General features: G+C 41.5%; 2 protein-coding genes and 1 pseudogene across 2 annotated transcripts in view; 2 read left to right on the forward strand and 1 right to left on the reverse strand.

Moving 5' to 3' along the window:
- Window positions 1-7,249, reverse strand: part of LOC122549508 (regulator of G-protein signaling 22-like) — a 119,433-nt gene extending 112,184 nt beyond the window's left edge. Inside the window, exons 1-3 of the mRNA XM_043689367.1 lie at window positions 7,226-7,249; window positions 3,951-4,166; window positions 560-645 (exon numbers count right to left, since the gene is read on the reverse strand). Coding sequence (XP_043545302.1) covers window positions 560-645; window positions 3,951-4,166; window positions 7,226-7,249 — 326 coding nt within the window. The remainder of the gene's footprint in view (window positions 1-559; window positions 646-3,950; window positions 4,167-7,225) is intronic.
- A 4,318-nt stretch (window positions 7,250-11,567) lies between these two features.
- Window positions 11,568-15,262, forward strand: LOC122549509 (annotated as a pseudogene).
- Window positions 15,139-15,322, forward strand: part of LOC122549510 (U6 snRNA-associated Sm-like protein LSm5) — a 45,700-nt gene continuing 45,516 nt past the window's right edge. Inside the window, exon 1 of the mRNA XM_043689368.1 lies at window positions 15,139-15,163. Coding sequence (XP_043545303.1) covers window positions 15,139-15,163 — 25 coding nt within the window. The remainder of the gene's footprint in view (window positions 15,164-15,322) is intronic.

Raw genomic sequence — 15,322 nt, forward strand, 5'->3', positions numbered from 1 at the left:
TCATGAGTTTGGTGCTGAGGAGAGGTCCCTTAATTTCCTGTTTAATTGTAACCATCTGTGTCACTATCTCCACATGTACCACAATGGGTGCAGAATGGAGTGTGACAGTAACAGCCAACTTTCCACTGCCTCCTGCACCAGTGAGGCCCAACTCAATCCAATTTGAATTTTTCAAAACATTTGTATTTAAGTTAAAAATCCTGTCAAAGAGCCAAACTTAAAGACATATTTTACCATTTCTTCCAGATACGGTTTTTGGAGCAAACAACAGAGCTGGAAACATTGCTATTAAGAGGAAGAAAACCCTCCATGAAATCTTTTGCGTTCCTCATACTGCATGGTTAATAAAACACCCTTGGCAGATAACTCACAGTTTTCCCGCCATTGAGAGATCACAGTTTTCAAGATAGCTATCTGCACACTTGTACAAACTAATTAATATATACTTTAATAAATATTAACAAAGGACTCTGCAACAGTTGAGAATATGACTATCAAAGTGGTACAAAAAGTACTTATCAAAATAACAAGCACTCAAAAAAAAATTTGGAGATTTTACCTGTACTCAAAGTAACAGTCACTCTTAAGGAATGCTGGAAGTCTCTCACTTCTTATCCATGAAACACCCTGCTCCTGATCTAGGCACTAAAATTGATAAAATAGTTGTGCGGTCAGAGTGGCTTGTTAACCCAGAAAGATATCTGAAGAAATAAAGGCAAGGCAAGGTAATGTAAAGTCACCATATTCCAAGGGCACCATCATGCTGCTCTCTCATTAGAGATAGATGACTGGTGGTGGTTTAACCTGGCGGCAACCTTACCTGCATGGCCTTGCCCCTTGCCTGAGATCTTCATGGTGGCCTCAGCTGGTACAGGATTTGAACCCACATTTTTTGATGTCACTCTGCATTGCAAACTAGCTGTTCAGCCAACTCGGCTAAGAAATATAGACTGCAGTAATGCACAATCTTGACCCAGAGTCGCTTTAAATGGACAGACAATCGTTGATGAGTGATGAATAGTGATCAATACATTCACCGTATCACAATGTAAAAACCAAATTATATTAAGGTCTAATATACCTGAAGTTGTGCCCAGGATTGCATTTAACACTTCTTCCTAGTACCTGCATAGAACTGGGTAACTGACAAGTAGTCAAGAAATTTCCCCAAGTGCATGTCACTCACCAACCAGTAGTCTGTTCTCATGTGGGTAAGAGTAATGGTTCCTCTGGGAGGTACAGCCAGAGCAACATAATAATGAATGTAAGGGCAGAGTGGAAGAAATGAATTGCATTCAGGATAATTTTTGTATACTGTTAGCTTTCCAGTCCAATGAAGAAGGGGCCTTGCTGGAGATTGAGGTGGGTCATATTAATCAAAGGTAAATCAACAGATGTCAGCTGATAATATAATTGAAAATCAGACTGAATATAGAAGATTCAGAGGTAACGTGAGAAAGCAAAGAAAAGCAAAGAGTTTGAAAATACACTATCAACTGACATAAAAGGGAATTCAAAGATTTTTTTAATATATAATTTATAAATAGTAACATGCTGGTGACAGGAGAAGAAAGGGCCAATTAAGGACTGAACAGGGAACTTGCACATGGGAGCAGAGCGTATGGTTGAAATGCTGATTGAGTACATTGCAACTATCTTTATCAAGGAAGAAAAAACATGGTGAAAGAGGATGAAGTTGAGAAACTAGATGGGCAGGAAGATGATAAAGAGAAAGATTAGACAGGGTGGCTGTACCTAAAGTTGATAAGTCACCAGAACTTGGTGATGTGCACTCCAGACATAGTCAGGAAAGGAAAGGCAGAACATTTTGAAGCACTGGCCATAAAATGGAAACTCTGCTTAGAAACAGAGCTAGTGCCAGAGAATTGGAAAATTGCAAACTGTTTAAAAAGGGTATAAAGATAAGCTCAACAACTACAGGCCTATCAGATTAACTGGGGCAGTGAAAAACTTGCGCAACAATAATTCAGAACAAAATCAACAGTCATTTGGATTGTTGATTTTTGCCAAATGAAGCTGCATCAGAACATTATTTCAATGAGCTAACACACACAACAGCTCAGAAGAACTACGCAGAGCAGAGGAAAATCACCTATACCGTGTATTCAAAAAGAACAGGTACCCAATGAACACAGTCTGCCGATTTCTCAGCAACAAACCCAAAAAAGCAGACAAAACACGTCCAGAAGCCCTAGCCACTCTCCCCTACATCAAAGATATCTCGGAAATGACTGCCAGACTACTCAGATCCCTTGGCATCATGGTAACCCACAAATCCACCAACACACTAAAACAGCAGCTAATGAACTTGAAAGACCCTATACAGACAAGAAGCAAACTAATGTCATTTACAAAATACAGTGCAAGAACTGTAACAAACACTACATTGGACAAACAGGCAGAAAACTAGATACCAGGATACATGAACATCAACTAGCCACAAAACGACATGACCCTCTCTCACTAGTATCCTTACATACAGACTTCGACTGGGACAACACGTCCATCCTAGGACAAGCCAAACAGAGACACAGTCAAGAATTCCTAGAAGCATGGCATTCCGACTGGAACTCTATCAACAAACACACTGAGTTAGACTCCATCTACCACCCCCTGATAAAAAGAACAGGAAATGACATCACCACAGGAAATGACATAATCGACCCAAAGAAACCTAAACATATAAATAGAAAACAGTAATCATCAGCAGTGCTTCACCCGGAGGCCCACTGAAGATGTTACCTAGTAGGGTGACGAAACGCCTGGGAATGAACCTTCCAGCTCAGTGAGCAAACTTACATCCAGAACCTCAACCTGAGCTATAAATCTTCCCAAAACTTGCTACTTTCTTACTATTTATATGCCCTGAGAAGACGTTGGAATTTCTGTTTATATTTGTTGCTCGATTTTTCTTATAGTTCCTTTTACATTCTCATATTTGCTCTTTCATCTTTCCCCTAAACCGTCAGTACTCCTATTGATTCTGAATTGTATTCTCTGTCTTATACTGGTCATATTTCACAATTCAAAATGAGATTAAGCCCCATCTGCAATGAAAATGGTCAATGATGCCAAGATTTCCTTGGCTTCCTGTGCAGCCCTGTCTAACCCTCAATTATTTTGGCTAACGAAGTATACACTGCCCAAACTGCAACTGAAGAAAACATTTTAATAACCTTAACTTTATAAGGTTAAAAATCACACAACACCAGAGTATAGTGTTTATTTGGAAGCAGTAGCTGGAACCATCAGGTAGTTGTAGAGTCCTAATGAAGGAACAGCGCTCTAAAACTTAGTGCTTTCAAATAAACCTGTTGGACTATAACCTGGTGTTGTGTAATTTTTAACTTTGTACGCCCGGTCCATCACTGGCACCTCCAACTCATAACCTTATAAGATAATCTTCCCATAATTAAAGATTACCTCAGAAACATTAATGCAAACCATGAACTCGCAGCAGCTGAAAATTGATAATCACAAGGGTGATGGAAGCAGAGACAATCAATGTTTTAAAGAGAGGTTGGATCAGCACATGAAAATAAACTTGCAGGATATTGGGGACGGAACAGGGGAATGGGAATGTTAAAAATGCTCTCAAGAAAGGGTCAGAAAGCTGACTGGATGCAATCGTTAGAGTTGGAAAATCATGCAATGAAGCCTCTGGAACAATAGAGTGGGTAGGACTACTTGGGCTATTTCTGGATATTTAAAAGAATCACTTTATAACAGTCATGATTTGGAGATGCTGGTGTTGGACTGGGGTGTACAAAGTTAAAAATCACACAACGCCAGGTTATAGTCCCACAGGTTTAATTGGAAGCACACCAGTGATTTTTAACTTTATAACAGGTGTGAATTAATGACTATAAGACATACACTACTGAGAGAATTAACAAAAGACATGATGACATGATGAATCATCTGCCTACCTGTACAGTGAAGCTGGTTTCAAAGTTCAGATCCGCAGGGGTGAGGTTTTGAGGAGGATAATTCATTTTGGATTTGTCTGCCCCATGGGAACCGGTGTTCATTGTAGTTAAAGAATGTTCCAAATTTCTCAACTGTTTTATCAGATTTTTCTTGGCATTATCTACAATTTCAAATATCTCATTTTCTTTGTTAAACCAAATTAGCTTTGGATAATCCTGGCAAACAAAAATGAAGATGATTTAATGCAAAGGTAATTAAACAATTATTTTTTTCTAAGTAAGCTGACAACTCTCACCAGGATAGTCATGATATGAAGGTGCTGGAGTTGGACTGGGGTTAACAAAGTTAAAAAACACACAACACCGCGTTATAGTCCAACAGGTTTTATTTGGAATTACTAGCTTTCAGAGTGCTGCTCCTTCATCAGGTAACTAGTGGGCAAGGATCATAAGATACAGAATTTATAGCAAAAGATCACAGTGTCATGCATATCAAATGATATATTGAACAAACCTAGATTGCTGTTAAGTCTTTCATCTTTTAGATGAGTTGCAGATTTTAGTTCATTAATATTTAAATTCCAGAACTTTTTTAAAGTTAGATTTTTGAGATTAGTTAAGGTCTTATAAAAAAGGTGAAATCTCAGCTCAGACAATGTATTAAAGGTGTGAAGTTAGAGTCTGTCTGTATCTCAATTTTGAGTCAGATTGATTCTATTTCCAAAATTTATACAATGTTATATGGATTGACTGCCTGCATTGATTATTGCAGGTTGTGTGCTTTTTGAACAAAAACAGAATGTATGCACAAATACAACTCTGCAAATACAAATTCACCCCATAGGACAGTCCATAAGGACCATAAGACATAGGAGTGGAAGCAAGGCCTTTCGGCCCATCAAGTCCACTCCACCATTTAATCATGGCTGATGGGTGTTTCATTGATATACAGGAATGGTATTTCAGTGAAGGAAAGGTATTTGCCTTGTGATTTTTTGGGAATAAGCAATGAGAAAATGGGAACAATCCTTGGGGAATTAATCTTGTTAAGATATGAAAACTTTTTTTTATTCTCAAGAAAAACACTATTGGAGATGGGACAAAAAGCTGTTTGACTGGATGAGAGAGCTAGCATGGAACATCTTGCAATGACACCTCTGAAACAACAAAGTTGGCAAGACTACTTTTAAAATTTAGGGAAAATGTTACACTTATATTTCTTGATATGTACAAAGACAACTTTATAACAGCCTTGTTTTTGGAGAGTCCAGAGATTAAGAGTTAGATGTCTTCGTATCATATTTTACTTTCATACAAATAGGATAACTTAAATTTGAGAGAGGAAAAGCACTTCTGTTAAGAAATTCTGACTGCCTTCATGAATGATTAAAATAATAACTAAAGTGGCTAGGAATATAGGAAGAAGCATCAAATAGTTACAGCATAGATAATGCATTTGGTAAAGCCTATTCCACCAAAGAGATAGCACTAGTTTTTACATTTAACTGAAGATACTTCCACAAAATATTAATGTACAATATTATTGACTGGACATGTGTATGTATCTTGAACTCTTTTCAAAGAACATTTTACAAAATAATATACACTGGCTATGCAACAACAATCTTACATTTGGCCTTAACAAGCTACTTGGATGAAGATACAAAGTCTGCTTTCAAAAATATGGACACATAACACAGATTAAGAAATGTGAGATATTGTGTTATAGGTTATCTTTATTAACTCACTCACAAGCTCACTACATGCATTAATACTGGGTTCTTGTTCATTTATTCATAATCCTTTTCTCACCTGTTATTTACTATAAAACTGTTCTATTCATTCATTTGTAACACCTCCGTTCTGCAGTATATTTTACTATCATAAGGTAAACTTAAAAGATCCTTTCTAATCTAAACAACTCTTTCAATCCATTACTGTAATTTCACACTTTATCAGCCCTTGCTACAAGCAGTGTTTACCTCTGAATAAGTGTAACAGACAGAACAATATCATTCCCTTCAAGTCTCCACGAAACATTACAATACTAATCAGCTCTTACCAACCATCTCTTGGACCTGAATAGACTCTGCAATTAGTAAGTACCTGTTAAATAACTTTTAACTGGGCCATTATCCCTTTAAGAAATTAACTGACAAAACAGTGCTTTCATGAAATTGCATGAATGAATGCACACCAGCAGATAGTGAACAAATTTCACAACCCTGCTGCGGTAATCAGTTCAGTATCTTTTATACTTTTATTAAGTACAGGTAGATTTTTGAACTTACTTGGAGCATATAAGTAGAGTAGTTTTACTAACATTTACTAACTTAAAAGACAAAAGGACTAACACTTCTTAAGTATGCAAGCAGATCAGACAGACATTCTTAATTACATCAAAAGTAGCAGGCAGCACATGTTTCGATCCATCTCCTGTCTCCCAGGACAGAAGTCCTTCAAACCTTTGTGTACTATAGATAAAACAACGTAACACCACAGTAATTTTAATATATGTAAGAATGGTGAATAAAGAGGCTTTTGTAAGAACTGTATTTCGGGATTCTGTTGCTGCCTCGAACTTGTCTGTGCTACTGACTAAAACAGCTATTCTTGCCACTCACAATTCCAGTCATTATTCCAGTCGATCCCACAGAAAGAAAGATATTGGAGTTGAAACCAGATTGATAGCCTGCACAGAGCCTTTCCCCTCAGTTTCTCTTTTTTTTCTGAAACCTCTTTCATCAATGCATGTGATTAGAAAACTTCCAGGAAGGCCTCATCACCACAGGTATAGTATACTAAATACTTGGAGATTGTGTGCAAGTATATTGGAGTTAGTTTTCAATAATGGTAATGGTATATATTTGCACAGTTCAAACGTTTTGTTCATAACCTTTGCACTTTTACTTGTATGCTTTTACTTGCAACAAAATGGTTTTTTATTTGTTACTAAAGGAATGTAATGATTTGTTTCTAATACTGGGTATACATAATTTGCACATAATATATATGGTAGTACCTCCTACATTTTTAAATTCAAACTTTGTTTTGGTCAGTGGAGGAACAGAACAAGGAAAGGAATCAGTTCACTCTTCCTATCTCGGGACATAACAACAAATATGCTGAGGACACTGCTTCAGCTGGCCGTTAGCTCTCTTAATCCCTCCACTGTTGTTAAAAACTTTTTCTGCATCTGGCACTAAACTGAATGAGCAGAAATCTTCTCCAATTCAGTAAAAAGAAACCTATTACCTTTGGTCCCTGTCTCGTACAGTGATCCAGACCACTGACGCCATCCCTTTTCCAGGGAAGTCTAAGATAAAGTCAGTTTGTTTGCAACTTTGGTTTGATGGTAGGGCATTAGCAAGGATGCAGAAAGCAGAGTCTTAGGAATGAGGAACCTTTGTTCACTAAAAATGTTAGAGAAGTTGGATCTGTTCTTCTTGGAGAAGAAAGGTTGCAAAACGATTTCACGGAGTTTTTCAGAATCATGAAGCTACCGGCCAGAGTAGATGGAGGGAAGCTGTTCTCATTCCGAAAGAAAATGAAACAGGTAAAACCACTTGGCGTTGACCTTAGCACTGGAAAAGACAAAGACAAATCTACTAGCTCTGCAACGTTCTCCTTCTGAGTATTGTAAATATATCCCTTACTTAAAAAACAGAAGGCTGGCTGTGACTCTGGATGGATTCAGCACTCAAAACCCTGTGGTGACTCTGTAACCCAAGCAGGGGGGGTGGTCACGTGACGTCCCCCGTCTCGCACCCAGAAGAGTGCAGGGCGGTCACGTGACGTCCCGTTTCGCGCCCCGGAAGAGCGTGGGGCGGTCACGTGACGTCCCGTTTCGCGCCCCGGAAGAGGGCGGGCGGTCACGTGATGTTCCGTTTTGCGCCTCGGAGGTGGGTCGAGGAGATCACGTGATGCTCTGTTTCGCGGGCAAAAGAAGGTCACGTGGGGTCGGACATCTAGGAATGCGAGGAGGCGGGGAATGGAGTCAGAGCAACACTCAATCAGAAGATAATTCTACCTCAATGTTTATATGACGTTTTTTATGGTAAAAAAGACTGGGGCAGGGACAAACAAGGTCTTTCTTTTTGAACTGGCACACTTTTGTAGTTTGTCAGGGACAAAGAGGTTTAGACCCAGAGCTCTAAATGCCTTGTCCACTTACTGTGTAAAATAAATTAAGAGTGTGAGACCGAATATCTTCTCCTATTGCTTCATTTAAAAGAACACGCAGGACTTGGCTCACACATAGAAGAAAGTAAATTTATATTGGTAGATTGAGCCAAAGTCCAACAAATTGGTGAGCCTGACGTGATGAAGACGGAGAAGTGACGGAAAGAGAGAAAAATAGAAACAACGGACAACTGACGTTTGATGACAACAACAAGCGGCGCCGCACAAAAAAGGTGAGCAGACGCCTGTTTACATCGAAGTTCTGCAATTGGAGATACTAAATTGATTGTTGTCATTATACTGCAAGTGTCCTAGTAATAGTAAGTGGACAAAGTATTGATAAGGTACGTACAGGTTTAAAGTCCCTTGGGGTTAGAGTCCCCATAAAAGCAACAAGGTACGTACGGGTTTAAAGTCCCTTGGGGTTAGAGTCCCCATAAAAGCAACAAAGTTTGATACGTACAAGTTTAAAGTCCCTTGGGGTTAGAGTCCCCATAAAAGCAACAAGGTACGTAAATGTGAGGAGGTTTAAAGTCCATTGAGCAGGATCTCATAAAAGCAACGCTCACAAATTTTGATGTCTGATTGATGTTTTGTAAGTTTTAGAAATTATATTGGGGAAGGTACGGAGGGTGGTAGAAAAGCCAGCAGCGTTTTGAAAACCAAGACGGTGGTGTTTCAGTGAGAGAGAGTTGGTAGTGGAGAGACCAAAAACTACTGATAAAGCTCGCTGAAAGGATCAATCGCTTGGGTGTATTTCATCCAAACTGACCAGCCACCGGCTTTGTCTTTGATTGGGTTGGTTGTTTGGTTATATTTATACCTAAACTAACTGACTACTGGACGGGAGGATTAAAATAAAAATACGTAAAATGGAAGGGGAGTTTGATAAAGAGTGTGAAGAATATGGAGGATGTTCTTCCGATTTAATGTTGCCCGTAAAACATCAGTGGGGTAAAGCCAGAAGTCAGTTAGTCAGTGGGCTTGCAAAGAATAAACAAAAAACAATGATGGAAAAATATGATAAGATTTGGGAGGAATTACAGAAACAAGGCAAAGTCCCTAAAGATGAAGAGAAGAAGAAATTGTCACTGTTTTTAGGAAAAGCAGAAGAGCAAGCTAAATTAGAAGTAGAAGAGCACATGAAGGGAAAGAAAGGGTCAATATTCGTTAGAAGAAAGTGGACAAAAGAAGGTGGGGGGAAAGAAGAGAGGACGATTCATCTGCACAACATGACGTTAGCCTGTATGGCGGTAGAAACATTACAAAAGAGAGTAGGTGGGACCTTTACAACAGATTTGACAAAGGAGATAGAAAATGCGGGACCATCTGCGCCATTATATCCTAAATTGCCTGTGGTACAATCACCGCCCCCATATCCTGTAATACAAATGCCACTAATGTGTGTTCAAGAAGGGGTGTTAGACATGCGAGAAGTAGGAACAAGAGAGTACAATGTAGTAAAACAGAGACTGGCAGAGGCTGTAGAAGACAGCATTAGAAAAGTAGAAAAATTAACATTAGAAGTTGATCAGAGGGTTAAGGAAGCGGAGGAAGCAAATAGGGTGACAATGATGCACAGTGGGAACAAAGAACAGCTAAAACAGGGGAGATGTTTTGCAGGGCAGGAGCCAGATGCTCATTCAACACCATATAGTGCTGAGAGTGAAAAGAGGGGAAGATTACATGATTCAGGTCAGTTATTGGATGATGGGTTCTCAGACAGAAGAAGGAGAGATTTGAGGGAAGAACAGGATAGAGAGAAATTGGATGAGGAGGAGTCTAAAAGTTGTATGGATATTGAGGACGAAGAATCCTTGACAGACGATGATCCAAACACCTACCCAGTCACCTTGAAAGGCTCACTTACAATGCATACCGAACATGGCCCTTCGCTGAAGCCCCTCCCTGAACCAAGTTATAACTTGCGTCAAAGAGACACATTGCGACAACCTATAAAGGATCAGCACCACCAAATGCCATTAATTTACAGAGGCTCTTATCTGGGGTATGTTTATCAGCCTTTCACATATACTGATATGAATTGTATCCTGGATAGAATGCCCCCACCCATAGAGGGAGGTGGGCCCTGGATGACAAAATTTTCTCAATATACACTAGGTCACAAGTTAGCTATGGGTGATTGGAGAGCATTGTTGGGTAAGCAATTGAGTATGTGGGAAATACAGCAGATTGAAGCGTCTGCGGGGACCACCTTATTACCTGATTCAGACCCGTTTGCGCAGCATGAGGGAGAGATTCCCGATTCCACCGGGAGCGATGCACTCACTCACCTTCACAATGAAGGAGGGTGAGGATATGCCTGCCTTTTTGGCTAGATGTAAGGACACGTGGACAGACACTGCGGGGAGCCATCCAGGGTCGGGTCAGTTACAGACCACGTTATTTAGGAACGCAGTTATGGCAGGGATGCCTAAGGAAGTAAAAGAGGCAATGGAGACTAATCCTGACATCCCAGGTTGTTCTACAGAACAATGGGAAAAACATTTGACGCACCACATGAAGCGATACAGGACAAAACAGGATGAAGATAAACAGAGTAATGAGTCAGCTCAAGTGCAGTTGTTGAAGTTACAGCTCGATGAGGATAGGAGGAAGGCTAATGATACAAAGAAGGCCTCCGCCTCCCAAAAGACGACTAATCAGATGGTTCAGCGGCCGTGGCCACAAAGCAACCCGCCGAGTTTAGACCCAACACCTGATTGATTGCCACCCTACCCCAAATATGGGGGCAGACCTCTAGGTGTACCAGGAGGAATGCGTGGTAGAAGAAGGGGCTGCGGAGGATTTAGAGGTCAGCCAGTCAACACCTGTTTTGAATGTGGCCAACCCGGGCAATGGAGAAGGGATTGTCCCATGTTGTGGGGAATCCATGGAGGACAGGGATTGATCCGAGGACAGTATCTCCGCGCAAGTCAGCCTCCTCTTCAACAGGCTGTTCAGCCTTATCAAGTCCTGAATGCAGCTGCAGCCCCGGTGCAAGGACAGTACCCCCAAACTATGCTGGAAGGGCAGGGGTATGAATATTGACGGGGCCTGAGAACCCAGGTGCATGTGGGGTTGGCAGACCCCTATATGCAAATGAGGGTAATGGACAAGAATCTGTCTTTTTTGGTTGACACGGGTGCAAGATTTTCTACCATCACTTGTGATATACCTCGGTCAAGCATGTCATCCTCTAGCATCCAGTTAGTAGGGTTCTCGGGTAAACCAGAAAATCTGCCTTTGACATCGCCACTGATCACATCAGTGGCCGGACAGACCTTTCGTCACCAGTATATTTCATCACCTGCATGCCCCGTGAATTTGATGGGACGTGACTTGCTGGTGAGATGTGGGGTTTCGGTTCTGTGCGGGCCAGATGGACTGGTGGTGACCTTTCCAAATGGCCGTTCCGTCAACTGTTCTGTGATAATGATTCACTCTGGATCCCAAATGATGTTATCACCAGACACATCACCAACAGCAGAAGGGCAGTGGGCAGACATATACTGGGGACTTCTCGAACCCGAAAACAGGCAAAACAACGGCATACAGTCTTTATACAGCCAATGGCGTCCCTGGGATCTGCCTGCAGATCCCCTTCATGTTACTTTATATTATGATAAAGATGCTAACGAAACCTATCAGCATGCATTCTATCAGCACCTAGAAGGGACTCAATGGGACATTTCTTCCAGTTGCATTCTGCTTGGAAAAGAAGGTGTGGCGGGTGTTGTTGAATTAACTGCAGAACAGTTGGAATGGTATGAGATGGCTGAAGAAGCTATACCTCACGTCACATTGGCCGTGCATGCTGAACATCAGGCCAAGGATCTGGGACCTATGTCCAAATGCTTGATGGTGCTAACGGACTGGGTGTGGACTCAGTTACCTGGTTACAATATTCACCATCGGAGGAAGCCTATCGAATTATGTACAGGACAACTGACAAGGTACTGCTGGAACATAGGCAGATTGAACGGTTTCATGGTAGGGAGAAAACAGACCATCCACAGGCTGCGGCGATGCTGGACTCTCTACCAGATACCTTGTGGTCAGCAAGTTCAACGGACGTCGGTTACTGCAAACACATCACACCAATCACATTTGATTTAATAGACCAAACTCCAATTTGGCAGAGACAATATTCACACAAACCAGAGGCTGACGCCGGTATTGCTGACACAATTGAAGGATTGTTAGCAGCAGGGGTGCTAAAACCCTCCCAGTCAGCTTGGAACACTCCTATCTTATCTGTAGAGAAGCAGAATACAGGCAGATATAGGATGGCGCATGATCTTTGACGGATTAATAGTGTCGTTTCTACTCCAACGGTTCCGGTTCCAAACCCCTACACTGCAATGTCTGTGCTGACCCCTGACCATAGGTGGTTCTCATGCATTGATCTGGCCAACGCGTTCTTTTGTTTGCCCTTAGCTGATCATTTGAGAGACATTTTTTCGTTTACCTATAAAGGCCAACAATTACGTTATACAAGGGTCTCTCAAGGGTTTATTTTGTCACCTGGGGTGTTTAATCAGGTACTGAAACAGCAGCTGAAGGATCTGACGCTCCAAAAGGGGGTGGTATTGATCCAGTATGTGGATGACATTCTTTTGGCCGCACCCGATCATGTTTCTTGTCTGGAAGCCACAAAGTCATTGCTGTTTCACCTGTATAGTGTCGGTTTCAAAGTTTCACGGGTAAAATTGCAATGCTGCAGACAAACGGTGTCTTTTTTTGGTAGAATTATTTCTGCTAAGGGAACAGGTGTGTCTCCGTCTCATAGATCCTCCATTCTGCATCATACCAAACCAGTCACTGTAAAAGACATGCTCTCCTTTCTTGGGTTGGCAGGATATAGTAGACAATTCGTTGCATCATATGGGGAGCTCACTTTCCCTCTCAGGGCCATGGTAAACGAACAAGGTATGAGAAATTTGTCGGCCCATTTGCAGTGGACTACGGAGGTAGACGAAAGTTTCATATCTCTTAAACAGGCTTTAACGCGGGCTGCTGATTTAGCGGTCCCAGATTACAAAGAGCCATTTTTCCTCAATATTTCTGAAAAATTACACACAATAAATGGTGTCCTTTTTCAGAAAAAAGGGGGAGGCAAGCAGGTGCTGATGTACGTAAGTGTTACTCTTGACCCAGTAGAGGACAGACACCCGCCATGTACAAGACATGCAGCAGGGGTAGCAAAAATTCTCCAAAAGGTAGCACATATAGTCATGGGCCATTCATTAACAGTACTGACGACACATAGTATAGTGGCCTATGTAAATATCTATACCGACTCTGCATATGTGGCAGGGGCTATACAGGTAGAACTTAGTCAATGGATCAGGGCAGGATTCTTAGCAGCAGCAAAAACCCCAATTAAACATGGAAAAGATATGAAAAGATTAGCGGAGGTCATAATGAAACCTGCAGAAGTGGCGGTGGTCAAGTGTAGAGGACATGATAAAGCAGACACAGTAGTAGCGAGGGGCAATCAAGAAGCAGACTCAGCAGCAAAGAAAGCAGCAGGGTATACACCACAGTATATAATGATGCAAACAGAGAGAACAGTGTATGACCTGCTGCCCGTTTGCGATGCGAATGTGTTAATAAAAGAGCAGCAGAAAGCTTCTCCTCATGAACTGACAGTATGGAGAGAGAGAGGGGCCACAGAGTCAGAAGGGATTTGGAGGTCACCAGTGCTACCCCCAGGTTTGATAGCTTCTATGCTTCAGGAGGCACATGGGCTCACACATTGTGGAAAAACACAGATGCAGAGGTATCTGACACATTGGTGGCATCCGTTCTTGCCAGCGATGATTGAAAATTATATCAGGGAATGTAGAACGTGTACAGAATACAACGTGAGACCAACAGTGAAACCACACGAGGGAAAATTCCCTCTTCCAAGAATGCCAGGTCAGGAAATAGTGATTGACTACACTGATATGATAGAGAGAGTAAATGGATACCAGTACCTTCTGGTAGCAGTGGATGCATACACTGGTTGGCCAGAAGCAATACCTGCGAAAAAGGAAGATGCAAAGACAGTGATCAAATTCTTGATAAACCAATACATTCCAACGCATGGGTTTCCAAAGAAATTCAGGTCAGATAATGGCACACATTTTAAGAATAAAGACCTGCAAGAAGTTGAAGCAGCTTTAGGACTGAAACATGCGTTTGGAACAGTGTACCATCCTCAGTCACAGGGAAAAGTGGAAAGAACGAATCAGTCCATAAAAGGAAAAATAGGAAAAGTGTGTGCACAAACAAAGTTAAGCTAAGTTACCTTTAGCTTTAATGTCCATTAGAAGCTCAGTAAACTCTATTACAGGGTTCACCCCGTATGAGCTGACAACAGGGTAGCAGTTCCCGGGACCAGGAGCTGGAATACAGATGTTAGAGGGAGGAGGAGCCTCTCTAAGGTACAAACCTTACTATGACCAACTAACAGCTTTGGTGTCAGCTTTCTCCAAACAGGTTGGACCGGAAAAGGGGGAACTGCAGAGCCAGGCGCCATCTACCACAGACTGGGTCCTGCTGAAGGTGATCAAACGGAAGTGGTCGGAGCCGAGGTGGACAGGACCTCCTAAGGTGGTGGAGAGGATATCTCATGCGGTTAGACTACAGGGGAAAGGAGAAAGCTGGTACCATTGGAGCCAGTGTGCAGCCACAGAACCGCCAACAAGAACTTTAGAACAAATAAGAACAGAAAAAGAGTAGAAGGGTCTTAAATGTTTAATGTTTGTATGAAGAAGGTTCTGGAAAAAGGGGGAGAGGTTCTCAAGATTTCTAAGCAAAGTTGTGTAAAGGATATAATGTTTATCTCTGTAAGCAGCCCACATTACCTTAGGCTGTGGAGGTTGGGAGTCTTTGCTATTGTTTTATCTATAAGTGTTATGCTACTGTTAATAGGAGTATTAACCACGAGGGACAAACACACAGGCGAGGGAGGAAGTTTCAGGAATAAAAGAGCAGGAGGACAAGAGGCGGATAAATGTTTAAGGGAGACGAGGAGCCAGGTACACATCAGACACGATAGAAATCATGGTACAACATATCAGTTTGATTTATGCGAAGTAATTGATTGTGGCAAAGATATAGGGAGCTGGAGGGAGTATGATGTATACCTGTGTTTCTATGCCATTTACGATGACCCATGCCCGTCGTGGGATAATGTA

This window comes from Chiloscyllium plagiosum, chromosome 4 (assembly GCF_004010195.1).
Source record: "Chiloscyllium plagiosum isolate BGI_BamShark_2017 chromosome 4, ASM401019v2, whole genome shotgun sequence".
NCBI lineage: Eukaryota > Metazoa > Chordata > Chondrichthyes > Orectolobiformes > Hemiscylliidae > Chiloscyllium > Chiloscyllium plagiosum.